The following is a 25,681-nucleotide window of genomic DNA, read 5'->3' as shown; positions in this document are numbered from 1 at the left end:
CGGTGAGTGTGATAAAACATCATTCTTATTTAACCTCAAATAGCTTTTGACGGTTGTCAAACAAGCTCTCTGACGGTTCAATGTCGGGAACAGAACACATCATTCTTATTTAACCCCAAATAGCTTTTGACGGTTGTCAAACAAGCTCTCTGACGGTTCAATGTCGGGAACAGAACACATCATTCTTATTTAACCCCAAATAGCTTTTGACGGTTGTCAAACAAGCTCTCTGACCGTTCGAGGTAAGGGGAGCTCAGTGGATGTGATAGCATTACCATTTTATTTAAGCCCAAATAGCTTTAGATGGTTGTCAAACGAGCTCTCTGACGGTTTAAGGTAAGAAAATGTCGGTGAGTGTGATAAAACATCGTTCTTATTTAACCTCAAATAGCTTTTTACGATTGTCAAACAAGCTCTCTGACGGTTCAATGTCGGGAACAGAACACATCATTCTTATTTAACCCCAAATAGCTTTTGACGGTTGTCAAACAAGCTCTCTGACCGTTCGAGGTAAGGGGAGCTCAGTGGATGTGATATCATTACCATTTTATTTAAGCCCAAATAGCTTTAGATGGTTGTCAAACGAGCTCTCTGACGGTTTAAGGTAAGAAAATGTCGGTGAGTGTGATAAAACATCATTCTTATTTAACCTCAAATAGCTTTTGACGGTTGTCAAACAAGCTCTCTGACGGTTCAATGTCGGGAACAGAACACATCATTCTTATTTAACCCCAAATAGCCATTGATGGTTGTCAAACAAGCTCTCTGACGGTTCAATGTCGGGGGAGCTCGGTGGGTGTGATGACGCATCATTCCTATGTAACCCCAAATAGCTTTTGACGGTTGTCAAACAAGCTCTCTGACCGTCCGAGGTAAGGGGAGCTCGATGGATGTGATAGCATTATCATTTTTATTTAAGCCCAAATAGTTTTAGATGGTTGTCAAACGAGCTCTCCTACGGTTCAAGGTCAGAAGATCTCGGTGAGTGTGATAACACATCATTCTTATTTAACCCCAAATAGCTTTTGACGGTTATCAAACAAGCTCTCTAACCCTTCAATGTCGGGGGAGCTCGGTGGGTGTGATAACGCATCATTCCTATTTAACCCCAAATAGCTTTTGAAGGTTGTCAAAAAATATCTTTCAATAATTAATTGAAAAAAAAATTCTGATGAAATTCAAAACCTAGTTGAAAAACGAATAAATTACCACTTCGCAGTTTATGCACCATGTTTTTTAAAAGTTATTTCAAATAGCATGGCGTGTAATATTTCCCAGTGTTCCTGGAATTCTATAAAAAAAATCTTTCAAATGAGGCCATATCATTCTAAATATTGTCTAATCTTATTTTTATAGTAATACTGATTTAATCTAAGCAAAAATGAAAAGTGACAGATTGTCATAATAGTTACACATTGTCTGGACTAATACTAAATACCCTAGACAACTTTGTTGTATGATTTGAACAAGAAAATATGTGTAACAATAACAGTGTGTATCTGATTAGTTTGACATGATAATGAGGCCCACCTGTGCCCCACTAGTGGTGAAGAAAGATAAAAAAAGAAGAAGAAGAATAAAAAAAGAGGCGCTTCGCATGCAAAAAGTAATTTTCCTTGTCATTCAAGGTAAGGTGCTGTAACTCTCCTCTAAAAGGTTTTCAATCATGGCAATTCCAATGATAAACTTCATTTCGATCTGAAATTATCTTTTTTTTTTTATGCGTTTCAGACTATTTTACAAATAGTCTGTCACAAATAGACATGGGACTTTCTAACATTTGATTTGGCTGTGATTAAACGCCTTTGGAAATGTTTCGCTCACTTAGGAAATTATTCATTTTTGTGTGAACGAGGAATACTGTAGCCCGCTGAAAGATGACTAAAGCATTATGCTGAAAGATGCATTATCAAGCATAATGCATCTTGTTGATTTATCTTTATTCCTTATTTATTTGAGCTTCTTTTTAAAATAGAGAAATACATCTAGACCTTTCTGAATAATTCTATTTTTTATAGGTATCATTTTCGTACCGGCAGGCGTCATTGGAACTTTTCTAGGTGGTTTTATTGTCAAGAAATTGAAGTTAAAATGTCGTGGCATGTTAAATTACTGCATCATTCTTGCTGTCATAGCATTTTGTAGCTGTTTCATTTTCCTTCTAAGATGCCCGAATCCAGTCATGTTTGGATTAAACAGATTTCCAGACGGGTAAGAACCATTTTTTTTTTTGCGGTAAGATGGCCAAAAATATCTAATGCTCAGAAGTTCAACAACATTTAAGGCTATTGATCCCTTTAAAATTTTAACTTATGTGAAGCAGATTAAATATGTATAAGTTGATAGATCAGTGCATTGAAACTAGGGGCCACAACAAACAAATAAATTTGTAAATTGTAATGCACCCAGAGACAAAACATTTCAAGAATATACATCTTTGAATTAATATTTCATTGACACTTTAATATGTAGAGCTTAGAAAATCGGGAAGTGGCACAGTTATATCAAAGTGAAAAAGACTGTATGCTCTCCTGCACTGCAAAGTTAAGAAGTGTTCTTCAATTCCATTTAAGCAACAGTCCAGCAAAGAGAATGAAAAGAATGAAAGTCGAAAGTTCACATTATAATATTTCACATCTTAACAGTTTTTACAACTTCATAAATTCACAACTTCACAGTACAAATTGAAGCTTCATAAACGAAAGTTTTTAACGGAAAATGCAAAATACCAACTAAGTCAAGTAGTATCTTCTTTGTATACATCGTGAATGTTATCTCCAAGACAATACAGATAGGCACGTAAAACGGAGAAAGCCGGAATTTTATCAAACTAAAAGAGAGTCAAATAGTTCGTGGTAACGAACTGTAAGTAGGAGTAACTCGGCCCAATGTGACCAAAACTAAAAAAAAACAGAATTTGAATAAACAATAGATACATCAAAAGATTTCGCGGTTTATGCTGATTTTAAATTTGTAACATTCATTAAGTTTAATGCTACCACTCAAAAATTACGAGCCTTAGAAAATATGTCCGGTCTCAAAAAGGGGTGAAACACCCACCAGAAGTGAAGAAATCTTATTGAAAATTGCATCTTCAGGTTCAGCATATCAGTGAACTCCTACTATAGAGTTTTCAAGCTCCTATCTTTAAAAGTGTGGACCTTTGTATTTTTTGCCAGAAGAAAGATCACGGATGTGTGTTCGATTATTTTTTTATTTTTTGTTCTACCCAGGGGCCATCGTGTCGAACCACTAGTCCTAGAAGACTGGGAGAGAGTTTATTTTAACCGAAATAAAAAGTCTAGTGGCCCTTTTAGGTGACAGAACATATTAAATAGATAAGATATTTATTCTTTTTAAAATCACTATCACAAGCCCACAGAGGGCCAAAATTGAACTTTGGAGTCGATAAATCATATGATTACATGAAAAATGGCAAAAACAACAACGAAAAAGAAAAAACACAGTGAATGATCATTTGTAAGTCAATAACTTAACTGTAACTATCCCCCGTTTCGCGCCATTTTTCCCTCAAAGTTGTCCGATTAAAACTTCGAGATAAACATTTTGCTCAGCATAGTTGAAAGTTCCAATAAGTATGTCTTTGTGTATGGCACAGCCCCCCAGAGTCACCGGAAGAAGGATCGCAAGAAATTTAATATAGTATTTGTTATTGTGAAGTATAACAACATTTCTTAGGGGGGAGGGGGTCTTGGGATAAATTTTCTACGGGGAAATCTTTCAATAGGGATGGCAGTTTTTGGGCGTGCACTTTCCAGGGAAAATTTTGCAAGGGAGTAAGTCGCCAGAACTAATATGAGAAATTTGCTTTATTTCTCTTACTTCTTTGTTGGTAACCCCATATCATATGTGGAGATGCTCTTGGGGAAGTATCCGAGAAAATTTTTCATTGGTTTAGAAATTTTCTGGGTGATTTTTACTTGGGAAGGACATGTTCCGCCGTAGAAACTTTCCACTGGGGGAATTTCCAGGAAATATTTTCAACGCAGGAGGGGGGCGGGTTTCTCCACGACCTGAGTAATGGTCCTCAAATGATCTTCAAATGAAAGAATTCTACAGAGTATTTTTTCTCCGGAATCATAGGCAAGAAATTTTCCGGGAGGAATTCGCAGGAAAGATGGAATTGTCGGGGGGTAATTTTCAAGGAGAATTTTCAAAGGAGGGGCTGGATTCAAAGGGGCTATTTGAAACACGATCGGGAATCAAATTAAAATAGATTTTTCCACTGAAAGTACGAAACAACATTAAAGTTCAAAACGAACAGAAATTATTCCATATAATTATGAGGTGAGCTGCCCCCTTCTCAGTATCCCACTCTTTATGCTAAAGTTTCACCTTGTGTGTCCTAATTTTATACGAACGACTCCTGAAACACAAGGGTCGTTTAATCAAAATCAGAACCATTTTTAAAAGTACTTAAAAAATTGAAGCATGAAGAGAGGAGCATTGAGGAAGGGACAATCCCCTTCATATACGGAATAATTTCTTTTCATTTAAGTTTGAATCTTGCTCCTTACTTTCAGTGGAGCCATCATTTTTTCATTTAATATTCCGAAAAGATGAAATCTGGAACTAATGATCTGGCTAGATAATAAAAGAGACTGTAATAACCATAATAATTTTGGCTAAGACTGTAAACACAGCTTTTTTTCATATGACTTTACAGAATATTTTTAAGAATTTAAAAGATTTGTTGTCAATTAATTTCCTCATCCCCCTTCCTCAAATTAAATCATGCGTACGCACATGATGATGCTCTAGAATACCTTCACTTCTTAAACTATGACTTCTTTTACTAACCTTCTTGTTCTGTTTTTTTAAAGAGCTTACACTCTGGATGAGCCGCAGTTCAACTTTATGTGCAACAATGACTGTTCCTGCTCGTCGGCTTTGTATGATCCAATATGCAGTTCTGATGACGTGCTATATTTTTCTCCTTGTTTTGCTGGGTGTACATCTTCTCCAGAATCAGGTGTAAGTTTATTATTTTTTATTACTTTTATAAGGCATATACGTAAGAGATGGAGCCTTGGAGCCAGGACCCACTGGAAGTAAGAGAAATAATGATAAAATATCTACAGAGATTGTGAAAAACACTTTATTTTAAACTGACAGATTCTAAAGATTTTGTTTGAAAAAAGACATGTCTAATAAAATAAAAATTTGTATATGCAGTGTGATAGGGCTGCATCCAGGACTTTTCTCGGGGGAGGGGGGTAACAAAAAAATCTTAAACAGCACATCAGAAACTTGTTTATAAGCATTTTGTCACTTTTTTACGAGTCGGACAAAAATTTTGGGAAGGAGAGTCAAACTCAGTACTCCCCACCCGTGGATACGACCTTGCACTGTGGTAACAAAAAGAGTGTAAAAAAGAAGAAAGAGAGAGAGAGAGAGAGAGAGAGATGGGAAAGCAGTCTAAAGAACTTTGTCATTTCCTCTTGAACAGTTCTTCTCAGGACTTTTTCCGAATTTATTCAGATGACTGGTGATCTAAAGAAGCCGAGTCGGGTAACTCTAAAAAAAAAAAAAAAAAAAAAAAAAAAAAAAAAAAAAAAAAAATAGAAGAAAAAAGTACACAGTAACCTTAGTTGTAGATTAGATTAAAATTTAACAAACATTTGGTATAAAAATATCAGTATTTTGAGGTATGTGCTGGACAATGAAAAATGTATCAAAATATATTTTAGTACAAACTTTATTAAACTGGGCTTAGAAAATACTAATTAGTGTTGGATGCCGAAACTTGGTGTTTTTTATTTTGGGCTATAATAATTATTTTAGGAATTATCCTTAAAAGGGTAAAAAATTACTACAAAATTATGCTTAAAACGCCAATGATTTAGGTAATTGCAAAAACTAATAATCAAATAGAGACATTGAAGACTGTTTTCAACAGAAGCTTAGCATTTCCATCACATTTCCATTGGTATCCAACAGCTAGCTCTGACAGCTGTCTCAGTGACAAAAATTTAGACATCTATCATTCGCAGAGTTAGGATCCAGTAAGGCCCCAAAAAGGCGCACATAAGATACCATTTTTCACATTCTATTAAGTTTAATTAAAATCCGACTAACTAATTTCCTCTGTCTTATGCCGATGATTAGATTCCGAGAAAGCCTCTCCTTTCCGATGATATATGAATTGGGGTGTATCTATAAGAGGTACAAAATCGCATTTTGAGATGCTAAAATAGATAATTAAATTTTTTCCACTTGAGTTTGGCAATTTCTGTTAGCTTAAACAGTTTTGGTTTGTTTGTTTTTTTTACGCTACAAGCTACAAGAAAAGGCTCTTTCTAAAAAATCACCATAAATCTTTTAAACTTAAGAGTATTTTTCCTGCATCCTGTTCCCATATAAGAAAAAGGTTTTAAATTTTAATCTCTTATTTAAATCCAGAAACACACCGCTTATCATGTGAAAACTATAGATGCTAGAACAATTAATCACATTGTGAAACTGGGCATGCACAACTAAATTATAAACCTTACCACACAGCCGGACAAATTAAATGTTTTAGCTCAATTCTAAAATACAACGCACATTCATAAGCTTTTTCTCCATTTGCAACCATAATATTTCTCTCACTGAGAGTGCTTAAACGGCCATCTTTGATCTTTTTTTGCGTGAAAACTGAAAAACCTAAGAAAAACAAATAAAATAAAGAAAGTCCTTGCACAAAACCGTTAATAAAAACCATTAAAACCGTTAAAACCGTGAATGCAAAAATGTATTCACACATACGCACAAAACCAGTACCGCAGTTTTGTTCCGTTTCACACATAGGAGTATAAGATGAAGTCTGATATATATTAAATTCAACGAATTTGATCTGCTTTTGTGCATCATTCAAGGACCTAAAATATCCGTAAAGCTTTAGAGTTTGAGCTCGGTCATACATCATGGTTTACATTTTTCTTTTGTAGTTAAAAAAAAAGAAAAATCAAATTTCAGTTTGTATTTGTAATTTAGTGTTCTCTTTGTTTACCACTGTTTATATTTTTATTGTTATTAAACTTCTTTTAAGGTATTTTCAATTTTCAATTTCTTGAAAATATTTGGTATTTTCAATTTATTTCAATTTCTGTTCAGTTGCGCCTGATTGTATACCCTAATAACTATTCTATAGGTATTTTACAGTTTTAATATTTTAAAATATTTACTGCTACGGGTTTTATCCATAAGTTATTATTCCCTGTTTAGTTTGGGTTTTTGTACGATTCTTCAGTTTTACCAGGGATACATTAGTTTAATTTTAAATTTAGTGATCTGTAACACGATTCCAAACGCTAGTTTACTGCATATCCGTTTTTTAGATTTACACAGACTGTTCTTGTGTTACTTCGTCGCCAAGAAATTACACGATAAATGAAAATATTACTATCCAAGGGATTGCTAAAGCTGGAAAATGTTTCAACGATTGTGATTCACTTGATTTTTTCCTGGCTATTTTGTTCCTTCTCCTCTTTGTTACGGTGATGAGCATCATGCCTGCACTCTCAGCCACTTTAAGGTAACTAGTCAATTATTAGTATAGTGCTTCTTCTGATCCTTATTTTCTCTATTAGTGTTTTTTTTTGAAATTTATTGCTGCTAAAAATCATGGCAGTATGAATTTATATGAGGTCAACACAACTGCACAAGTTTCTCCTCCAAACCGTTTTAATCAAAGCTTCACTCTGTTCCCTTTCCCACAAAATTCCCAATTACTTTGATTCCACTCTTAGTATCTTCCTTCACCCTGCCAAGAGACAGCTAGTGTTTTCCCCTTGGAAAATTTCTTCTGGAAAATTCCATCCCACAAACAGTTTCCCCGTGAAAAATTCTCCCCCAGAAAAATTCACCCACACACAAAATGAAGAAGCTAAAGACAGAGTACAAAAGCCAGGAACCCCCCAGAAAATACTCCCTGCGAAAATACTCCCGGAAAATATCCACCGTTGAAAATACTCCCCGCGGAAAATGCCTCCCCCCTTCCCAGAAAATACCCTCCCTCACGAAAAATATCCATCCCCGAAAATACTCCTTCAGAAAATACCCCTCCCCCTGCAACTGGTTGGTTTCCAATCCCTTTTGACTTATAAAAAAGAACTAGAACCCTCAATTTCTGACGTAATGAGCACCGTCCGAACTTTCTACAACCACGAGGCGGAGGTGGGGATGAGGAAGGGGCAGCCCCCTCCTATACAAAATAAATTCTGCTGATTTTGGGGTTTAATGTTACTCTTTGTTTTCTTAATAACAGCGTAGACCAAAAACAATCCTAGACATCTTGGATTAAGTATCAATTTCACATTTTTAATATCTCATTAATTTTTTGAGTAAAAAAAAGTCAAAAGTTTTTTTAAGAGTCAAAAGTTATCGGAGGGCTACTAGGGTCCATACAACCCTCCAGAGTCTGGGGGTCGATGTTGTAAGTTATGCTTCGGGGCATAAAGTTTTTATGAAAGGGTTTTAAAATAGTTCAAAGATCAGAAAAGGCCTACCTCCCTCCCACTAAAAAACTTATTAACGATAGTTTTTCCAAAAACTTAAGGAAGCTAACCCCTGGCCCTCCCTCAATGGTCCGCCCCCCAAAAAAATATTAACGATGTTTTGATCCAAAACTTATGGGAACTGGCCCTTGGCCCTTCATCGCCCGATGCCCCCATAGAAAAAAAACTTATTAGCAATATTTTATTCCATCAGGTATGGAAGCTGACCACGGCCTTCCAAGGTCCAATCCCCCCCTCGACAAAACTAATTATAAACAATAATTAATTCTAAAATCTTTGGGAGCTGACACATAGCCCTCTCTGGCCCGACCTCCCTCCTCCCCTAAAAATATTTACGAAATTTGCTTCCATAAACTCTTGAAGCTGACCCCAGTTCCCCCAATCCCCAACCCCCCCCCCCTGGAAAAAAAGGAAGATAATATATCAACGATATTTTATTCCAAAACTTATTGGAGCTAACCCCTGATTCTCCATGGCCCAATCCCACCCCCAAAAGAACTTTTTTAACGGTATTTTATTCCAGAACTTATTCCAGCTGATCCCTAGCATCCATAGCCCGCACCCCAAAGAAATTAAAATATTAACGATATCTTATTCCGAAACTTATGGGAGCTAGTCCCTAGCCCTTTACGGCCCGAGTCCCCCTCCCAATAAATTAACAGCATTTTAATCCAAAACTTATGGGAGCTGACTCTTGGCCCTCCGTAGGCCTCCTCCTAAAAAATATCAACGATCTCTTATTCCAAGCTTATGGGAGTGAACCCCTGGCCATACCTGACCTGGCCTGACCGACCCCCCTTCTTTCCCCTGAAAAAATATTAACAATATTTTATACCAAAACTCATGGAAGCTTACCCTTGGCCCTCCATGACCCGGCCCCCTTCTCGCCAAAATTTGTGTGATTATATTTTACTCCAAAACTTCTGGGAGCTGACCCCTGGCCCTCCATTGCCCAAACCATACCCTAACTTTGGAATATTGGTAGAACATACCAAAATTCGCCATTTTTTCATTACTTTTATTAGTAATACTTTCTCTGTGGCTGCTCACTTATTCATATAAAGGAGTGCGATTTTTCAGAGTGGATTCATCCGCGGGAGTTCTTCGGGGGGATTCATGTGGGGATTTATTCATGAGGTGGGGATTTAACGTGGGGGGCTATTCCAGGGGAGTTTTCTGAGGGAAATACGTCTAGCACCAAAAAACTGTTTGGAAGTTTTGGTATTGCACAGGCGCAATCATTGCCAACAGCTCATCAGTTCAAAATCTTAGTCTCTCGTACAACAGCCATGCTTGAAATTAGTCTAAATACTTAATTTGCGCTAAATGTTAAAATAGTTTCGGCAATATAGCAATAAATCCAATAATGGTCAAATCCAAGCGATCTTCTCCCTTCTAAGTCACAAGTGGATTAAATCAAAGAATCACAGTTACGAACCCTCTGGTATATTTATCGACTTTCTTTTTCTCATTCCACTCAATCACTGTAATTATCCAATTTTGTCCCTTTTTAATATGCAGGATTGTTGGATCATGGGTTGGATCATTGGGAATTTTGAAAATCTTTAAACGTTGGCAATAAAAAACGAACGGATATCAATTAAACAACTTCCCAAAAAATAAGTTTTTCAAGGAAAAGCAAAGGCCATATTAAGCCTAAGATCGAAAAAAATAGAAACCTACAAGAATTCAAAGTCAAAACGACCATATATTACTAATAAAGAACAAATGAAACCCTAACCCTCAGAAATTAAACAAACAATCATATCAAACACACATACAACATGTAATAATACAAAAGAAAAAAAATGTTAACAAGTAATTCTCAAATTTAATAAGCAAATCAAGCTGAGAAAGAACAAAAATCATTACAAACAAGAGTTTGGTGCTGCCTCTTTCCCTGACTGTAAAAATCTAAAACTTACTTTGTCAATCGTGCTTTACTGAAAACGAGTTATATTGCAAATATTTTCTTTTGTATTTATTACAACATTGAAAATAAAAATTACGGTAAATTTAAATTTTTTAACTGATGAACTTTCATATATTAATATCATTATATATAAAAAGAGTATATTTAATTTGCTAAACTGGAGCTAAACTGAAAACGGATTGTATCACAAATATTTTCTTTTCCAGCTAGTGCAGCATTGAACATGAAAATAAAAATTCCAGCGAAGCGAAATCTTGAATTGACGAGTTCTTTCAACAATTAATATCATTATATATCAAATATTCAGTTGGATTTTATTAGTTGTTTCCAAGCCTGTTCAAGACACATACCGTTTCAAACAGTTCGTGATAACGAAGCGACCCAGCTCAATAGTAATCGAAAAAAAAAAATGGAATTTTGATACCAATAGTTACATAAAAAAAATAGCATTTTATGCTGATTTTAAATATATAAGTTTCATCAAGTTTAGTCTTACCCATCAAAAGTTACGAGCCTGAGAAAATTTGCCTTATTTTAGAAAGAAGGGGGAAACACCCCGTAAAAGTCATAGAATCTTAGCGAAAATCACACCATTAGATTCAAAGTATCAGAGAACCCTACTTTAGAAGTTTCAAGTTCCTATCTACAAATATGTGGAATTGTGTATTTTTTGCCAGAAGACAGATCACGGATGTGTGTTTATTTGTTTGTTTTTTTTTTTGTTTTTTTTCAGGGTTGATCGTATCGATCCATTAGTCCTAGAATGTCGCAAGAATGCTCATTCTAACGGAAATAAACTTTCTAGTGCCCTTTTTAGGTGACCAAAACAGTGGAGGGCACGTAGGCCCCCTCCCACGCTCATTTTTTCAAAAAATCACCGGATCAAAATTTTGAGAAAGCCATTTTGTTCAGCAAAGTAGAATAACATAAATAATTATGTCTTTTGGGACGACCTAATCCCCCATAGTTCCCGGGAGAGGGGTTGCAAGTTGCAAACTTTGACCATTGTTTACATATAGTAATTTTTTTGGGAAGTGTACAGACGTTTTCAGGGGAACTTTTTCGCGTTGAGGGGGTGGTTGGGAGAGGGGGTTACATGGGAGGATCTTTCCATGGAGGGATTTATAATGAGGAAAGAGAATTTCCATGAGGTGGACCTTGGATTTTGTAGCATTATTTTAAAAAAAAACAATGAGAAAATAAATGAAAAAAAGTTTTTTCAGCTGGAAGTAAGGAGCACCATTAAATCCTAAAACAAACAGAAATTATTAAGTATATTAGGGGGTTCTTCTCTTCCGTAATACTTTGCTCTTTACGCTAACGTACTTTTAGTAATTTCAACTATTATTCTACGGCTTTGTGATTCAGGGGTCATTCTCAAAGAATTGGGACAAAATTCAAGTTTTAGTGCAAAGAGTGCAAAGAGCAAGGTATTGACGAGGATACAAACCCCCTCATATACGTAATAAAAATATACAAATATAGAAATTCGTTACAAGTTAATTCGTATATTACATATATTTATAACTAATAAAAACTTTCGTTAAAACAAATTCCAGTTGCCTTTTTAAGTAACCAGAAATTAGGGAGCAACTAGGCCTGCTCCTCCGCCCTCTTTTTTATCGAAATCTCTCCGGTCAAAACTCTGAGAAGGCTATTTAGCTAAAAAAAAAAATAACATGTAAATTTTGTTTTAATTGTTCATATGTGGTGAGCCAAAATCATATATTTATTGTTTTAAAAAGTAGAGTTGTGGGAAAGAGTCAAACTTTAGCGTAAGAGCGTGGCGTATAGGAGGGGACAAACCCTTTCATATACGGAATAATTTATGTTCGTTTGAAGTTTTAATGTCACTCCTTACTTGCAGTTAAAAAAGCTTTCTTTATTTATTTAATTCAGTAAAGCGCCAATGACACAGTAGGTTTAGAACTTTTACAGTTAGGGAAGGAGGAAGTACGCAAACGCTTGTTTGTAGTATTTCTTTTTTTTTTAAAGCTTGATTTGCACATTCAACTTAAGTTTTACTTATTTAAAGATTTATTTATTTATTTATATTAGTACCTGTTGTATGTTTGTTTGCTATGACTGTTTTTTTTTAATTTCTTATTGTATTGGGTTCATTTATTCTTAAATAGTAATATCTGGTCGTTTTGAATTGAATTATTGTAGGTTTTGTATTTCTTCTGATCTTCAATTTGATATGACCTTTACTTTTCTTTGAGAAGTTTCTTTTTCATTTTATTTAAATTAATCTTAAAACGACAGGGAATTTACCTAAGACAGTGAAATTTCGTCAGACTTTGGAAATATTTCGTCTAGTTACAGAGGGAGGGATATACCTCATAGGATGCATTTTAATACCAAAACATCCCAACTCTCATTGAGCTTCCAGATAAATTGAATAAGGAAACAAGTTTTTTAACCTCAAAGTAAGGAGCAACATTAAAACTTAAAACAAACAGAAATTATTAACTATATGAAGGGGATTGCCCCCTCCTCAAACCTTCGCTCTTTACACTAAAGTTTTTTAGTACTCTTAAAAGAAACTTTTTATTGCTCTAATTAAACGACTCTTTGGTTTCAGGAGTTGTTCTTAAAGAATAGGGTCAAAATTCAAACTTTAGCGTAAAGAGCGAGGTGTTGAGGTGTGGGCAACTCCGTTCATATACGTAATAATTTCTGATCGTTTTAAGTTTTAATGTTGCTTCTTACTTTCGGATAAAACAAACTTGTTTTTTCTTATTTAATTTCCGATCGTTTTTTAAACAATGTTAAGAAATATGGCCCCACCTCTACGGAGAAATCCCCATTTCAGAAATAAATACACATACGAAATATCTTTTGGGGAATTCAAGCCCGGTAAAAATTTACCCTGGACAATTACCCTTAACCCCTCCAAGCGCTAAACAGAGACGGAAAAAAGGAAGCAATACGAATATTAATAACTTTGTATAGGAATTCTGGAAAATTCCCCCAGTGCAAAATATCCCTTGACAAGCTCACCCAATGGAAACTTCCTTCCCAATGGAAAATCCACCGTGGAAATTCCCCTAGGAGAAAATTCACCCCCCCCCCACAAAATGTATGCATACTTCCCAATAACAAATACTAAGCGTAAACAATGGGCGAATCTTATAACTTAAAGATCTTTTCCCTGGAGTTATGGGGGGGGGCCTTATGTTATATCCAAAGGCATAGTTATCGGGTGTTTCAATTATAATGAACAAAATGGCTATCTCAAAACATGATCGGACGGTTTTGGGAAAAAAGGGACGGGAGGGGGCCTAGTCCCCCTCAAATATTATTGGTCACTATAAAAGGGCCCTAGGACATTTAATTCTTGCTTGAATGAGCCCTATCTTGATATTCTAGGGCCACTGGGTCGATACGATCAGCTGTGGAAAAAAAAATAAGCACAATTCCGTGATCTTTCTTCCAGCAAAAGAATATAAATTCCCCATTTTTGCAGAATGGAGGTTAAAACCTCTGAAATAAGGTTCTCTAATGCGCTAAATCTGATGGTGTGATTTCATTAAGTTTCTTCGACTTTTAGGGGGATATTTTTCCCTTTTTGGAAAATCAGGCAAATTTACTCGGGCTTGTAGCCTTTGATGTGCAACACTAAACTTAATAAAGCTTATGTATTTGGAATCAGCATAATAAGTCGATTCTTTTTATGTATCTATCGGGGAAATTTCCCCGAAAAGTCGATTCTTTTTCCACAGGGTAAATTTCCCACGAGGAGTGAATATTATGGAGGGAGGAAACCTAGACCCCTGTCCGAGATCATCCTAATGTTTGCTTGTCTCCAGTTGGATTTTCCAAAGAAAAAACAATTTTTTGACATTTTGTCATTTTTACCCGTAAAACATGTTGTAGCCAATTTTTTGTATTCAAATGCACAATAGCACTGAATATTTTTCCCAGGCTCTTTTCTTTCTCCCTGTTTCTCCTTTTTTGTATATGAGCTAGTGTTTAAAAAGCATGCAAAACTTCTCCCTCTATTAGAGGCCATGGAGCTTTTAAAGATCCGTAGTTGTATTTGTTGTCTGATGTCGTTTCGTTCTTAAATATATCTCACTATATACCAGGTCGCACCAATTCTTGTTTTCTAGAATTCTTACAGAAAAGTGGTAACTAAACATTAGTTTAAAGAAAAGGAGGTTGGCTCCCTTTATGTATACGATAATCTCTCTTCTTCTTAAACTCAATGTCGTTGTTCAACTCTATTTGAAAAGACTTGCGTTTTTAATTTAACATTTTCATAACATATTTATTCACAGATGCGTTAAAGCAGATCAAAGGAGTTTTGCACTTGGACTTCAATGGTTGACCATTCGATTAATAGGATCCATCCCAGGACCCTTAGCTTATGGTATGACTATTGATCAGTCATGTACCCTTTGGGACTCAGGATGTGGTGATGTATCTACATGTTTGCTGTATGACAACGCCGGATTATCTTCGTAAGTTAAGACTAGATTTTAGACATATGTGTATCTTAAAAATGTGATCTAGTTTAAAAGAATTATACCTAAAATACAAAATTAGCTTGAGAAAGAATTACCCTGAAAGAATAAAGCTTCTTAAGTTTTCACATGATACATAAATTCTTCGAGTTTTGTGAGCTCCCTCCCTCAAATCAAACCACCCGTACGTACCTACTTATGCTAACATCCATATTTTTTTTACATGTAGTGGCCGATTGTCGATTTTCATTCAAGATATTTTGTTTTCAACACGCTGAATTATTGTATCTTATTTTCATTTTTCTGTCCATTATTTTAATTTTATTTCTTAGATTTTTCTGATTTGGAATACAAATCTAGGGACATACTCAGATGGGGCTTGTGTTCTACTCAAACCCCACAAAATCCCTGGACTGTATGACTTTCCTGATGTTTCTTGTATTTTCCGTATAGTTTGTCTATTTTTTTGTTCTATTTACAGTTTTATCCCCCCTATCCGTGAAAAATAGTAGCAATCTGGAAAAAGTTGAAGATAACAAAAAAAGTGTTTTAAAGTAGCAGGCATAACACGAGACAGTTATAGAATATTCTTTTTTCAAAAACAAAAAGTCAGTTTTGTTCCTATTTAGATGAAAATCCATGAATAGGAAAAACTCCAATATGCACTGTATATAGGACTTCAAATTTAATTTTGGTCATAACAAGCTGTTTCAATGCATTGTCATGGAATTTTTTGTTTCAGAAAGTCTAGATACTTTCACCGCAAAATTTTAAGAGACACAGACGTACATGTTTGGATTATTAAGCTCTTTGCTATTTTGAAAGACAATTTGAAATTTTGAAGGTATTAATTTAAATAGTAAGGGAAGTTTAGTGGTAATTGACTAGAAAACTGATCCAGCTGTAATATATGAAATTACAAAAAAAAGAAGAAGAAAAGGTTGAAAAGAAGGTACATTCTTAGTTTTGTTTCTCTTATATTTAATTTTAACTGAATTTGATAATAACTGCGAATAGAGTGAGAGATTCTTTACTAATTGTGCCATTCTCAGGATCCTTAACATTGCGATGAGTTTTTAGATGTGGCAGTAGTAGCTTAGTTATAAGGTAATAGTCATCTGGACGGAAAATCGTTCAGTTTCATTTCTATATCCCGAAGCGTATGCGTCCTGTGTATGAATGCCTTCGGGCAAATTTCCCCTTCTTTCCAGGAATTGAGAGTATAAAAACCTTTCCAAATTTTATATTTTTCCCTCCCCTCTATAAAACCAAATAAAAGTGGGTAAATAAAAAGACAGTTTACAGTATTTCGTAAAGCGGGATTTGTGGCCTGATCAATTCCTGAGTGATATGCCACTAGTCTTAGAAATAATCCGTTTAGATAGCCATAAGCATTGCGGAAATCCTTCAGATGCCGCTTTGTCCATAGCCGTCAGTTATGGAATCTAGTCTATTTAAAGTTGTAAAATGCGCATGCAAAATGTGCATTGTTCGACAAAAAATGTCGAATATTGTTCGACAAAAAAAAAAATGCTAACCCTTTATGAGGGGTAGTTCTTTATACCGTTTATCCTCTATAGGGGCTGGAATATCCAAAAGTTCTATGACTGGAGCAATTTAGTACCAAGCTTTCCCTCTCTCTTAAGGCAAAGTTGCCAAATTCTCTGCAGCCGACTGAGTCTAGCCATGATCTATCTGGAATTATTTCACTTTATATTCTTTTAAACTCTTAAATATTTCATATATTACGATCTAATTGGGTGATGTGGTCGTATTATGCTATCATATTGCGATTATGTGTTGTGGTACAGTTGAGCTTATTCAAAATTATTGGTCATTATCCCTCTCTAAGTTTTAATAGACCTGATTATTCAACTAATAACAATTTTCTGAATACGAGTAGATCCCTAGGATATCGCTTTTGGGCTGAAGTCCCAATTTAATGTATTTTGAAAAGAAACTAATAATATTTTTTTTCAGAAATACGTTGCTGATTACTTTAATAACTAAAGGCATAACAATATTCTTCTTTACTTCTGCGGCGCTGCTCTATCGACCACCTCCACCCAAGGAAGAGACAAAGGCACCAGTAAATCCAGAAAAATATACTTACGATAATCCAGTGCTTGAAAACGACTTATAAAAATAGCAGTGTTTGGAAGAGGCTACAATGTTTTAGTGGGATTATAGATTTTTAAGGAGCTACCTCAATGCTGAAGAAAAATAAAACGAATCAGTGTCGAAGAGCCGTATGCTGATACTTTCGTATTGCCATTGACGCTTATATAACAAATAAACGAAATATTTTTGATAGAGCTTTCGAATAATGTTCAGCATTTTATAATTTATTTTTAGGTTAGGAACCTTACATGCCTGCACTGTCTTCCATTTATTATTCAATTACAGGAAAAGTCCAATAAACGGTAAAACTTTTCATCAAGAGAATTAAAATTGAGAAATTTGAATGCGTAGTATTAAATGTCCGAGTATGCCGGCTTAATACATCGAGACTTTTGTAAAGGGAAATTAAAAAAACAAAGAAAATACCGATTAAATAGTCAAAACATAAATGAAAAAAAAACTTGCACCAGATAAATAAAATTATTTGATGAGATGGAAGTAGTCTGCTGTCACAGGGTAAAGTAGGGTATTTTTCTGTATTATCGTACAGAGAAAACTGTATTATAATAAATTGGCTCTGTGTTACCATCTCGGGCTTTACTAAAACAACAAATTTTTTCTATCAGATGTAAGCTTCCAAGAGCATGTTCAGATTTTTTTTTTTGGGGGGGGGGGGGGTTGCAAAAAACTTTAAAATTACATCAACAATTTGTTTATGTGCAATTTAGTTACGTTTTTACGAGTCAGATAAAAATTTTGGTCGAGGGGACAAACCCCGTAACCTTCCCTGGATTTAACGCTCTCAGTCCCTTCCATTTTTAAATTCTGACTTTGGTGGGGGACAAAAGTAAACCAAAAAACGCTATGTGCATCCATTCATCGTTTATAAAATGTCTGCAATATCTTAAGAACGCCTCGGGGGATGGAACTGAAACTTTCAGGATCTTTCCAACAAGAAAGGAGGAATGGTGGAGCAAGAACAACTCAGTTTTCTTTTGGGGGAAGGGGTTAACAAATTTTATCTCCAATCAACACCAAAATTATGTTTCCACACTCGAAGCTTCTATGGGACTTAAAATTCATGCACCGTAAAGTAGCAACAAAATCAACAAGGCACTTACCCTACCAGGATCTCAAAATGGAGCAGCTGTAATATCTTAGAAAAACCCTAGAGTACTAAGTTGAAACTTTCAGGAAATGCTGACGAGGCAAATTGACATTCAATTAGGACTGGGCGGAAGTAACTAAAATTTCTTGTGCTCTTTTTATGAGTCGAAATTGATTGAATATCCCCCTCACTTGTGACCTTATGCTACGCCCCCTCTCACAACCCCCCAAGACATCTGATTACAATTTTCAGATAGCTATTTTGGTCAAAATAGTCGAAAGGTTCAACAAATGGAGATCCAGCGAAGACATGACCATCAAAATTCCAGGGGTAAGAATCAAGAATTATGCAGGTTGATAATTGTTTAGATGTAGATGCTATCTTGGGAATTGCTTCGAGAATCTTGTTGAAACTTTCAGTGAATTTTGGAGGAGAGGGGTTAAGGCAATTCCAAATTATGACTCAGAATGAACTAATGACTTAGGTGTCCAGATCATCAAAACAGCATATCCGAGGTTTTTTGAGAAGGGCCTGGGGTTTAAAGTTAAAACATACAGGTACTGTTGGGAAAAAGAATGGGGATGGTAGTGTTAGGGAACTGTTATCCGTTAGGGAGAGGGAGATGGGGTAAAAGATTTTTGCACCTGATCCGCTAAAACACTTTTGCGCTATAAGCTCCTATGGGACTTATAATATCTGCACAGAAACATAGCAATGTAAATCAAAAGACTCTATGCGTTTTCAGGTTATCAAAAACGATGTGACTGAATAAATCTCTCGGGAGCGGTTTGGGTTGTCAAGCTGAAACTTTCAGGAAATTTTGGGGAGGAGGTTGGCAAAACCTTATGTATGGCTTAGAGGAGAGGGTTGAGCTAAATCACAAGACTCTGTGTGCATCTTGGTTTTCTGAATACCATATCTTAGACGTCTTGGAAACAGATCAGAATATGGAGTTGAAATTTTCAGGTAGTGTAGATGAATAAAATGGAGATGGGCAGAGGGACTTTAAAATCGTGTCCTTTGTGGGAGCAGCTAAAAAATGCTATATCTCTGATCCAGGTGAACAGTTTCAACTATAGTTCCCTTTGTCAATTGAATGTTTCACTACATAGTAGGGAGGTAAATCAAAAGACAACATGTGGCGAAATGTTATCAAAATAGTATAATTACAATATAACTGAAATTACTCGGAGTATAAGTTGAACCTTTTAAAGAGTGTTACGGGGTTAAGTGGACCTCAATTTCTGCCTTCAGAGGAGAGATTAGACGGGAGGGCACGGGGCTGCTTTTTTGATCCGCCTAAACGTTTTCCCGCTATAAACCTCGATTTGACCTACAATCTACTCACTGTTAAGTAGCGAGGTAAATCAAAAGACACTGTATGTTCTCAGATGATTAAAAAGGCATAGCTGCAACATCATGTGAATGACTTTTGGGATCAAGTTGAAACTTTCTGGGAGGTTTGTGACGGAAAGAAATGAAAATAGAGCTTTGACTTACGTTTAGATGGTAAAGAGTATGGGATTAAAGATTTGTTCTAAAATTTGTTTAAAAGTTTTGACACTAGGAGGCGTTGACGGACTAGAAATTATTTCCAGTGCAGTGGCAAGATAGACCGAAAGAAGCCATGTGGACCAAGGTTATCAAAATAAACAGATCTGCATATATCATGAATGGTTTGGGGAATTGATTAAAAATTTTCATAGGATGTTAGGGGGCCAAGTTATAAAGCGGAAGCTGGTGGTGCAAGTTAAAACTTTAATTGGCAGTTTCAGTTTGAGGCTGTTTTTATGTTGGGAAAGAGCTTGTCAGCTTCTGAAAAGTTACAAAAACAACATAGTCAGTATAATCTCTTCTGTTGGTTTGTTAAAAATAAAGTTAAAACGAAAGGTAGAACCTACGGAATAAACAGTGGGGAGGATTAGTTATCACATGGATTCTTTTTATGTGCACTGCACTAAGAAAAAGCGAAGTCGACGCAGTGGCGTTGAATAAATAGAGATCTCTACTACTACTACTACTGCTACTACTAACAAGTCACCACAATACCAAGCTGCCTGAGGCCAACACAGTTGCGCACGCTCCTCCTCCATCCCAGTCTATTCAATCCCAGAGAAATGGGAAAATCCTCCCAGGAATTTCCCATTTCTCTTAAATCATTCCTTACGACATACTACGCCCCCACCACAACTGTGGATAACCTGCTTTCCGTTTATCCCTAGACGGTTGGCTGAGACGTTTGGCTGAAAAGGACAATCTTCGACAACCTGTCTTTATCTGCATTTATCTGCAGAACGTGCCCAAGCCATCTAAACCTTTTCTCACTGTAGCCCTAAAAGGCGCAATTGAACCACCCTTTTTGTACAGCCTACTGTTTAAAATACAATTAGTCAGCTGGAATTAGTCAGCTGGGTATATAAAACAATCCGTAGGTAATTTCTGTGGAAAACATATAGCAAATCTTCGTTCACTTTTTGGAATGCCAATGCTTCAGAGCCACGTTCGACCAATGTCATCACTGTAGCTTCCAATAATTTAATATGGGTTCGCAAACTTATCTTCCTATTGTTCCAAACTTTTTTCCACTACGAAAAAACACCCAGAGTCTTGGCTATTCTACTTTTAACATCTTCACTGCTCCCACCGTCTTTGCTAATAATACTATCAAGGTAAGTTATGCTTTCAACTTGAACAATCTTTTCGTTACCCAATTTACTTTTTCATCTTCAGTTAGTCCCAGCTTTAGCGACTTAATGAAGTAAGTGACTTAACTTAAGAAATTAACATTAATTTTCAAACCCATTATAGCATTCTGAACTCGCAAAACCTCTAACAGTTTATTCATTTTGCTATCACTTTCATCTAGGATGCCTTGATCATCAGCATAATTCAGGTCCAGGAATGTTTTTCCTCTCTGTTTGATTCCATGTTTCACAATTTTATTTCCTGTGCTTTTTAAGACAAAGTCCATCAAAATGATCTATATAAAGAGAGGGAGGGGGGTAGAACACAACCCTGTTTAAATCCTGATTTGATACGAAACTGCTAACCTCATTTCCTATCTTCACCACAGCAGTATTATTCTCGTACATAGCACTAACCACTTTAATGTATTTGTCTAGTATACCATACAAGGACAAGACTCTCCTTGTAGAGCTAAGGCTCTTCAAGCAGCAGAATCAAACGCTTGCACGTAATCTATAAAAATGAAGACTAAGTGCGCTTGATATCTCAGGCATGTTTCAATTAGTAATCTAACAGCGGAAATTTAGTCATTACATCCTCTACCCTTCCTAAAACTCAACAGTTTTTCTCTTAAAACTTTGTCTACAGCATCTCTAAGTCTAAAAAGTAGCATACTATTAAGTAATTTGCTACCTACAGAGACCCATCTAATTCCTCTATTATTAACACACTCATTCTTATCACCTTTCTTATACAGGCAGTGATATAATTAGGGTTTTCTTAAAATCACTACGTACTGCCCCATCTCCATTTTCCTCTGTATCTTTTCCTGCAACTCTATCCAGGTTAAGCTCAGTCTCAAAATGTTCTGCCCAACTCTTTCCTTATCACTAATTGTGGCCCTGTTCCTGTCTTTAACTAGGACAAGTCCGGATTGACTACTCCCTCTCAATTTATTAACATGCCAGTACAATATTTTACTATTATACCGTCTAGCTACATCTTCAAGACCATCAGTAATTTTCCGTGTTCTCCACTTCACGCCCTCTGAGGCATTATTCTAATTCTTTCTCCGTTTTCTTTACATTCATCTTATTTTCATAAAATCTATCTCTTATATAATTCTTATACAAGCCCTTTCTCCTATCAATTAAACATAAAGCTTTTTCACTAGTATTCCTAGCTGTGTTCTTAAATTTCTTTCCTAAGACACCATCAGTACTTTTCATAAATTATTTACCTAAGATTATTCCATCCATCTTCTACTTACTGTCAGTTTTTGAACTCACAAGTTTAATATTTAACTATTCCTGGAAACCTTCTCTCAAATTCTTATTCTGGAGTCTACCAACGTCATAACTTCCCAGAAGGTCGTTATCCTTCTAAAATTTCAGCCTTATCCTTCTGAAATTTCAGTGAAATCATTAACTTTAACAACAGTAACAGAACTCCTCAGCCAATCTTCAGTTTACAACAACATAATCAATAAGATTAGCTGTATTACCATCTTGTGAATGCCATGTTAACTTGTGGGTTATTTTACAGTCAATGTTAACTTATGGACCAAATACTGTATTGGTTATCACTAGATAGCTATACCTACAAAATAGCAGTAGGGCGTATCCATTACCGTTTTCTTTTCCGTATTTCTACTTGGGCCCCTGTATATTTGTTCCTATAATTGTAAGTAAACTTCATCTCAGTCACTACTATCTCCTTCAGTCGGCTCTAAAGGGGTATTTATTACTATAACTGATACCGTCCACTGTATAGTCAAAAAATGAGAAATTAGTATTCTATTATTAACACCTTCCCTGCCTAAGCAATACTTAGCAGCTTCCTATTCATCATGAGCCCTACTCCCTGTCTTTTTACCCCATCTTTCCTGCCTGAGTAAATAAATTCTGTTTCACCTAATTTCAAGCTTCATGCCCCTGGTATATGACTTTCTGAAATTCCTAGTACGTCCAGCTTGAATCCTGTGTATTCCTAAGTCAAAATATCGATACGATAGTTATTTTTTTTCCGTCGTAGCATTCCAAGTTGCAATTTTCATATTCTTTAAATCATTTGTATTATTTTTGCCTCGGGAAAAGCAATGGTCCCAGATACCAGTGCAAGATGGAGGATGGACATATACATCTTCTCAAATGTACACCAAAGTACTTAAGCCGGCTTAGAACCGGACAGGAAGAAGTCCCTCGAACTTCCAGTATGAATGCAAGGAGCCTCTATACAACAGAGACTTCACATATATATTTAAATAGAAAATTGGACACGCGTCTAATTGAAATCAGTTATATATAGATCTCAAGTCTGTAGTATTAAAGGGCATAAACTTATGTCCTTAGACCCGTACCCCTCCAGCACTCTTAATCATTAAAATTTGTCACGCAAGGCTTCTGAGCTTGCTGAATAGAGATCCGAGGCCAATTAGGCAGCATCAAGAGGTCCAGAACCACCTCACCTTTTTGATACAGTTTTTAAAAAGGGTGGACATTACATGCATTGCTGAAATCAGGGTCATACAAATATGTCAAATCTCAAGAAGAACCGGGAAAATAAATGTCTAAAATTAAATGTTATATTCGAACAATTTTTTTAATTTATAGTTAACCACAGATGACTCTGGGTTTATAGCAGTTTGAGTGATGGCAACATTACCTTCATTTGTGATAAAGTCTGTTCATTGCAAGTTCGACTTCAGTGATCAAGTTGGTATCTCCTTAATGTAAAATGTTTCTCTTTTTCAGTAATAATTTCTATATAGGCCATTTGGTCTATAGTTCTAGATTGTCTGTTCTTACTATCATGAGAACATTTTTTTCTTTACGCCTATAGTTATGAAAAGGGTATTTAATTTCGGCCTTATCACGGTGATAAGGGAAATGTTACTCGCGATGGTCATGCCCCTTAAACTGTCGAAGATCTTATCATTGTTGATTTTATTATCATAATTATATTCTTGTTATATCTGTTTTACTCGTACCACTATTATTTTTATTGATTCGAGGGTTCACGACAATACCGTTATCTGACATTTTGCAGCCAAGCCTTCCTGTGGAAAGCTTGGAAGCAACCAATTATCCTGTGTTAATCATTTTTTAATATTAGTTATACTTTCGGTTAAAACAATAAGAAAAGATTTTTGAGGACAAAACCTCCAAGTTTGACTTTTTTTCTTCTTGTTATTCTTCATATTATTATAATTACAGTTGTATTGCTATAGGCACCACTGAAGTAACGCTACTGAAGTCACGCCTGAGGCTCTAAAGATTACCTATAGATGGGTCATTTATCAACTTACACAACCATACTACCAAAGATATTCATCATTAGTATAATCCAGTCGGCATCTCATTTACATATTCCTGCCTGGGCATGATTAACAAGGTTAATCCAATGACAGTTATATAAATAAGTTTTTTATTTGGGTTGAATGAAACCGGTTTACATTTTTATAAGAATCATACATTAAGTGAATATAAAGCGAAATTTTAAATGTATTATATTAGAAGGCACCGAGAATAGAATTTTAATAACACTGAAATACAAAAATAAAAAATAAATCCAAAAATTAATGAAAAAATAAATAAAATACTAAGTAAGAAAATTCCAATACAAATATTACTTTTTTAATACGAAAAACCACGAATAACATTTGTATACCATTTTCATTTTGTATTTCAAAAATATCACAAGTGAATTTCTTTTGCTATTGGCTTGAAAAAATCATCTTGTGATATTTTATTTGACTGGACACTTTCAAAATGTTTTGTGCTCTGTTTTACCCGAAGCTCGATGAAGATACGCTTCTTAGAATCAAAAATGTGGTTCGAAATGTTTTGTACTCTGTTTTGCACAAGGCCAAATGAAGATAGACTTCATTGAAACAAATGTATGGTTCTGCACACATTTGTTTTGCACAAAGCTCGATGAAGATACGCTTCTTTAAATTAAATGTTTTGTGCTCTGTCTTGACTAGAGCTCGATGAAACACACTTCTTTGAATAAAATATGTGGCTCAAAGGGTTTTCTATCCTCTTTTATACGAAGCTCGATAAAGATGGTTCTTTGAATCAGATGTATGGTTCAAGATGTTTTTTGATCTGTTTTCCTAAAGCTCGATGAAGATACACTTCTTTGAATGAAATGCGTGGTTCAAATATTTTTGCTCTGATTTGCACAAAACCCAATGAAGATACGCTTCTTTGAGTCAAATGTGTGGCTCAAAATGTTTTGTACTCTGTTCTGCACATAGCTCGATGAAGATACAGAAAGAGAGAGAGAGAGAGAGAGAGAGAGAGAGAGAGAGAGAGAGAGAGAGAGAGAGAGAGATAAAGATAAAGAGAGAGAGCGAGAGAGAGTGAGAGAATGAGAGGGAGTAACGCCTACAAACCCACAAAGTCAGACCCACAAACACAAAAAGACAGAAGGAGACAGAGAGAGAGGCACAGAGAACGAGAAAGACAAAAACACCTAAAAGGCACATAGAGTCAGACATACAAACACACAAAGACAGACAAAGAAACAAGCAAACAGCCACTCAGACACACAAGTATAGAGAGAGGGAGAGAGACAAAGAGAGAGAGAGAGAGAGAGAGAGAGAGAGAAAGAGAGAGGGAAACACATACAAACAAACAAGTCAGACCCACAAACACACAAAGACACAAACAGAGACACTTAAACATCCAGCTCAGATATATAGGTACAGGGAGAGAGAGAGAAAGAAACAGGCAAAAACTCGCTCAGACATGCAGGCACAGATAGAGACAAAAACACATATAAAAACGCACAAAGACAGACATAAAAATAAGCAAACATCCTGTTAGACACAAAGAGAGAG

The 25,681-nt window shown here is 35.6% G+C and overlaps 1 protein-coding gene across 1 annotated transcript in view; it reads left to right on the top strand.

Moving 5' to 3' along the window:
• LOC136031104 (solute carrier organic anion transporter family member 4A1-like) overlaps positions 1-17,236 on the top strand; it is a 67,435-nt gene extending 50,199 nt beyond the window's left edge. Inside the window, exons 9-13 of the mRNA XM_065710408.1 lie at positions 2,019-2,211; positions 4,845-4,995; positions 7,341-7,537; positions 14,736-14,918; positions 16,902-17,236. Of these exons, the coding sequence (XP_065566480.1) occupies positions 2,019-2,211; positions 4,845-4,995; positions 7,341-7,537; positions 14,736-14,918; positions 16,902-17,064 (887 nt within the window). The 3' untranslated portion in view covers positions 17,065-17,236. The remainder of the gene's footprint in view (positions 1-2,018; positions 2,212-4,844; positions 4,996-7,340; positions 7,538-14,735; positions 14,919-16,901) is intronic.
• The last annotated feature ends 8,445 nt before the right edge of the window (positions 17,237-25,681 follow it).

Source organism: Artemia franciscana, chromosome 9, assembly GCF_032884065.1.
Source record: "Artemia franciscana chromosome 9, ASM3288406v1, whole genome shotgun sequence".
Taxonomy (NCBI): Eukaryota; Metazoa; Arthropoda; class Branchiopoda; order Anostraca; family Artemiidae; genus Artemia; species Artemia franciscana.
This window is presented reverse-complemented; position numbering and strand designations above follow the sequence as displayed.